The sequence below is a fragment of the Lithobates pipiens genome, unplaced genomic scaffold, assembly GCF_037356315.1.
Source record: "Lithobates pipiens isolate NorthernLeopardFrog02 unplaced genomic scaffold, aLitPip1_a1.2 Scaffold_10, whole genome shotgun sequence".
NCBI classification, from domain to species: domain Eukaryota; kingdom Metazoa; phylum Chordata; class Amphibia; order Anura; family Ranidae; genus Lithobates; species Lithobates pipiens.
This window is the reverse complement of record NW_027507686.1, coordinates 92,231,211-92,237,600: the sequence shown is the minus strand read 5'-3', so window position 1 is coordinate 92,237,600 and position 6,390 is coordinate 92,231,211. Positions and strand designations below refer to the sequence as shown.

General features: G+C 37.8%; 1 protein-coding gene across 1 annotated transcript; it reads right to left on the bottom strand.

Annotated features, from left to right (window-relative positions):
- Positions 1-5,135: 5,135 nt before the first annotated feature.
- Positions 5,136-6,071, bottom strand: LOC143942030 (olfactory receptor 10A7-like). Its single transcript, XM_077463356.1, has one exon. The coding sequence runs from the start codon at positions 6,069-6,071 to the stop codon at positions 5,136-5,138; it is 936 nt and encodes a 311-aa protein (XP_077319482.1).
- Between the last annotated feature and the right edge of the window lie 319 nt (positions 6,072-6,390).

Sequence of the window (6,390 nt, the reverse complement as noted above, 5' to 3'; positions counted from 1 at the left end):
TCCGACGGATTTTGTCCGAAACTGTTGCATACAGGTCGGACAAAGTTGTCGGAAAATCCGATTGTACATAACGTGATGACGTTATTTCGTTACGACGGGACTACATTCAGGCTAGTAGCCAATAGCTTTGGTCTAGGAATTTGATCTGAGCATGCGTGGCACTTTGTCCGTCAGGCTACACATGATCTGAGTATTTCCGATCGGAGCATGTTGTCGGAAAATTTTATAGACAAGTTGGAAAACTTGGTCCGTCAGATATTCCGACGGAAACAGTCCGATGGAGACCACACACAGTCGGATTATCCGACTATACAGTCCGATCGGACACATTCCGTTGGAATCTCCGACCGTGTGTACAAGGGCTAATATTAATGTTTACAGCCAGCCTGAGCTTTATTTATGTTATCTGTGTTCATTAGGTTTTTTCCTCAGCCCATGGACATTGTTTGTTTCTGCAGACTACTAGGGAGTGTTCTGCAGAAGATAGCGTGAGACAATACAATGTATGGCGGTATGAATATTTGATCTGTCCTGGGCAATAACTGAGGGGTTTATGCCAGCGACATGGGCTGAGGAAAAGGATAAATGTTTAGAGAGAACTTCTAGAATGTTCCATGCCTCTCAGGCTTTGCCTGGAGAGGATATGAGTGCAGAGGTCCTTCCCTCTCTCAAGACTGGCCGGGTGAGGATGTGTGTTTAGCAGGGTTCAGTCCTGTTCTCCTAGGTCACTGCTTGGTAAAGGTTTAGCTTCAGGGTGGTCCAGTATTTGACCTGCAGGCCCTTTGCCTGAGGGAAGAATCATAAGCTGAAGAGTTCTGGTGAGATATATTCTGTTCCCCATCTGGACTTAATGATCCACAACTGCCCTATGACAGAGGTCTGAACAGTGTTAACCTAGCTCATGGCAGAAACAGAAGATGCTTATATATTTGGGGAAGAAGCATTAGCTGAAGAGTTCTGTTGAGATAGTTCCCCATCTAGGCTTAATGGTCCACAACTGGCCTATTACATAGTTACATAGTAGGTGAGGTCGAAAAAAAGTCCATCAAGTCCAATTTATGTGTGTGATTATATGTCAGTATTACATTGTATATCCCTATATGTTCAGGTGCTTATCTAATGGTTTCTTGAAACTATCGATGCCCCCCCACTGATACCATTGCCTGTAGAAGGGAATTCTACATCCTTTCCACTCTTATAGTAAAGAACCCTCTACGTCAGGGATATGCAATTAGCAGACCTCCAGCTGTAGCAAAACTACAAGTCCCATCATGCCTCTGCTTGTGGCTGTCAGAGTCTTGCTATGCCTCATGGGACTTGTAGTTCTGCAACAGCTGGAGGTCCGCTAATTGCATATCCCTGCTCTACGTCATTTAAGGTTAAACCTCTTTTCTTTTAATTTTAATGAGTGGCCATGAGTCTTATTAAACTCCCTTTGGTGAAAAAGTTTTATTCCTATTGTGGGGTCACCAGTATGGTATTTGTATATTGAAATCATATCCCCTCTCAAGCGTCTCTCCTCCAGAGAGAATAAATTCCGTGCTTGCAACCTTTCCTCATAACTAATATCCTCCAGACCCTTTATTAGCTTTGTTGCCCTTCTTTGTACTTGCTCCATTTCCAGTACATCCTTCCTGAGGACTGGTGCCCATAACTGGACAGCATACTCTAGGTGCAGCCGGACCAGAGTCTTGTGGAGCGGGAGAATTATCTTTTTATCTCTGGAATTAATCCCCTTTTTAATGCATGACAATATTTGTTTTTTGGACTTTGTTTATTATACATTTATTATACTAGCACATTAGTATACTAGCATATTTTTCAGAAATTACTCTCATTTTTTCTGAGTTTGGACTCACATTCATTATGTATTAATCCTTGTTCATTTGATGTATTTCTGTTCAATAATGACACCCTAATTTCTATCTCTCACCTTATTTGCGGTATAGTCAGTATACTAGCACATTCTTCACCATACCTGCATGTTTTTCAGAAATCTCACTTTTTTTTGCTTGAATCACATTTCTCCATGTATGAATCTCTGTTTAATTGATATATTTATATTTAAGTCACATTTATATCATTTATTTATGCAAATTTTATTTTTGCAACCTTAGCGCTGCACTTGTTTATGAACAAATTAAACAGGATTGGTCCAAGACTCCCAGCACAGAACCCTGCGGGGACCCCACTACCCACCCCTGACCATTCCTCGTACTCCCCATTTATTACCACCCTCTAAACTTGCCCTTGTAGCCAGTTTTCAATCCATGTACTCACCCTATGGTCCATGCCAACGGACATTATTTTGTACAGTAAAAGTTTATGGGTAACTTTGTCAAATGCTTTTGCAAAATCCAGATACACCACGTCTACGGGCCTTCCTTTATCTAGATGGCAACTCACCTTCTCAAGAAGGTTAATAGATTGGTTTGGAAAGAACGATTCTTCATGAATCCATGCTGATTACTGCTAATGATACCATTCTCATTACTAAAATCTTGTATATAGTCACGTATCATCCCCTCCAAGAGTTTACATACTATTGATGTTAGGCTTACTGATCTAATTCCCAGGGATGTATTTTGGGCCCTTTTTAAATATTGGTGCTACATTGGCTTTTCTCCAATCAGCTGGTACCAGTCCAGCAAGCAGACTGTCAGTAAAATTAAGAACAATGGTCTGGCAATTACTTGACTGAGTAACCTTGGGTGCAAGACATCTGGTCCCGGTGATTTATTAATGTTACGTTTTCCAAGTCTAATTTTAATTCTGTCCTCTGTTAACCATGGAGGTGCTTCCTGTGATGTGTCACTGGGATAAACACTGCAGTTTTGGTTACTGAAGCCCCTCGATTCCCTCATGAGGACTGTGGAGAAGAATAAATTCAATATCTTTGCCATCTCCCCATCCTTTGTAACCAGATGTCCTTCTTCATTCTTTATGGGGCCAATATGGTCTGTCTTCCCTTTTTTACTGTTTACATACTTAAATAATTTCTTGGGATTTGTTTTGCTCTCCTCCGCTATGTATCTTTCATATTCTATCTTAGCTGTCCTTATTGTACCCTTACATTTCTTGTTGCATTCTTTATAAAGTCTGAATGCTGATGATGATCCCTCTCAACCTTGTATTTTTTGAAGGCCTTCTCCTTTGCTTTTATATGCATTTTTTACATTGGAGTTAAGCCATCCAGGGCTTTTATTAGCTCTTTTAAATGTATTATCCAATGGGATGCATTGGCTAATGCCCTTATTTAATATGCTCTGAAATCAAACCCATCTCTCCTCCGTGTTCTTTGTTCCTAAGGTTTTATCCCAATTGATGCCTTCCAGCAAGGTTTGTAGTTTAGGGAAGTTGGCTCTTTTCATATTCAGCGTCTTTTTATTCCCCTTATATTTCCTATTTGTGTCATTTATACTGAAGCCAATTGACCTGTTATTGCTGTTACCTAAATTGCTCCGTGTTTCCACCCCGTATTAGAGAGCGGTCTGAAGAATCCTAACATGGCTAATGGCAGAGACAGAATATGCTTATATATTGTCATGTATTTGGTCCTACAGAGCTGTGACATTCTACATTTGCATGTGGCAGAGCCATAAAGATGCTAGAAGATCCTACTGAGTAGAGGGGTTCTTCTATGCAGTTTGGGTATCATCTACCCCTAAACTTTTCTCTATAGACCTTTAAGTCAATACATTTTGCAAAATGAGGCTTTACTCCATGCCTAAATAACTGCTAAAATTGCAGTGTTAGGACTGCTACCCTTGGTCAGCCACCACAAAAAAAGTTTAAGAAAATGAACACAAAAGCACATTGACATCACTGTAGATACATGCCCTGTAGACACGGGGTGCGTTTCAAAGCTGGTTGGCTTCTTCATCAGCCTATCTATAGCCTAGGCAGCCAGTATAGACAGGCTGATTAAGAAGCCAACTGGCTTTGAAAAGCATCCTGTGTCTGCAGTGCATGTGTCTATAGTGATGTCGGAGATTCCAGTCCCGGGTTGAACACCAATTGCAGTTGCAGCAGTCTTCTCCGTCTTCAGCACACTTCATCCCCAGCCGGTGGCCAAGACTGGTAGTTCTCTGGCTACCTCTCAGACATTTCTGGCTCCCAAGTAACTTTTATGATGTGTACTTTGTTAATACATTTATATTTTTCAGTAAATTGTCGTTTTTATTTTTTAAAGATACACTATGTGATTGCAATGTTGTTTTTTTCAGTGGTTGGAAAGTGAGTGCCCTTTCTGGTCTTCTAGCTGCGGCTCCTAGTTTTAGTTATGTTTAGCACTCTGGGCTATCCTACACAAACCTTTTAATACTCTTGGTACATATCATTAGTATTGTAATTCACTAATAATAATTTTCTACAATTTTCATCCCTTGTTTTTTATTTGGTACTTTAAGTTTTTTACCCATTTTGTATGATCCATCCATTTGGTAGATTCATTATGAGAGAAGCTCATTCATTCACATATTTACACCTAAGATATAATTGCAATATAATAAATGTTTACTTTTGGGTTTAATACTGATTTAAGCAACAGCATCATTGATGACACCCTTCCGCAGCTCAAGTGAATGCTAATGTCAAGTAATATCTGAGTCACTGACCCATTGCTAAGGCTCAGGATGCTGCGGACTGATTGACATTCATGCTGCATTACATTGACATTATACCCTATGCTCTACTCTGCAGCTATTACCTTTTGTACCACCACCCCCTCCCTTTAGAATGTAAGCTCTACGAGCAGGGCCCTCCTGTACCTTTTGTATTGTACTGTAATTGTGTTGTCCCCCCTATACATTGTAAAGCGCTGTGTAAACTTTTGATGCTATATAAATCGTGAATAATATATATATATATATATACTGTATATGTATATATATATATATATATATATATATATATATATATATATATATATACAGAATAAAGATTTAATGTAAAGGTATTGAAAAAGTTTACTTTCTTTTTAGGCTATGTTTTTGCCTACATGTTCTTGTACATCATTATTGTATATATGTGTATATATATATATATATATATATATATATATATATATATATATATATATATATATATATATATATATATATACAGTATTTTTAGAGTTTAAATGATCTTTATAATTAATTTCTTGCCCAAATATGTTGACGAAAAAGCTTTCCCAAGCCTCCTATTATTTCCTGGTTCCGTAGACTGTATATTATTGGGTTAATAAATGGTGTTAACACTGTGTATATCAGAGATTTGAACTTGTTTTCATTGTGGGAATTGTCCCCTGATGGCACAGCATATATAGCAGTCAAAGTGCCATAATACAAACAAACAATGAGCAAGTGTGAGCTGCAAGTTGAGAAGGCTTTTTTTCTTACTACAGAAGACATTTTTAGGATGTTAATAAAGATACATGTATATGACCCAATGACCAACAAAAAGGGGAAAAATATGGTAAGAAAACATATCACAAAATCAATCCAGATAATGATGAAAGTATCTGAGGATGAAATCTGAAGAATCGGAGCAATGTCACAAAAGAAATGATCAATATCATTTGTTTTACAAAACTGCAATTGATATATAAAGATTATTTCACTTGAAATAAGAATGTAGGAGAGGACCCAGGAAGAGCAGACAAGGTAATAACAGGTTTTAGTAGTTATGAGAGTAGAATAATGTAAGGGGTCACAGATGGCAACGTAGCGATCGTATGCCATAACTGTCAGTAGGAAAGACTGTATAAATGCCAGGAAGCTGTGTACATAGTACTGGAAAATACATCTAGTTATAGATAAGTGGCTTTGGCCCCACAATATGCCATGTAGCAATGCTGGCACAATATTTGAAGTGAATAAGATGTCAACTATGGAAAGATGTTTAAGAAAAAAGTACATGGGATGTCTGAGGGGGATAATCGATATCAATGTAATGATTAAAATATTTCCAACCAAGATAACTATAAATATTAGAAGTAGAACACAGAAGAATACTATATTATAGTTGTTGAGGTTTTGAAATCCATGAAGAACAACTTCAGTAACTCTAGTGTTATTATCCTCACACATGGTTCTTGAACATAATTTACTTTTGTAACCTGTATGGATACAGAATATTATTGTCAGATACAGTATTATGGAACATGAGAAAAATAAACTAAAAACAGAGCATTTCAATAGAATGTAAATGTCATGAACCATTATGTGCTTCTCGATGAGGTGTTCCTTGTCACTAGCTCAGACTGAGCGTAAAAAAAAGCACAGTGAAATTGATACATGACATATTAAAAATACCATGAAGTGTGGTGAAGATCTTTATATGCAGCTTCCAGGGAAATATAAAAAAATACACAAATCCTTTAAATAACATGGTTGGGGGGTATCTTAA

Coding starts and splice junctions, on each gene's coding strand:
- LOC143942030 (XM_077463356.1), bottom strand. CDS start 6,071: ATGTGTGAGGATAATAACACTAGAGTTACTGAAGTTGTTCTTCATGGA.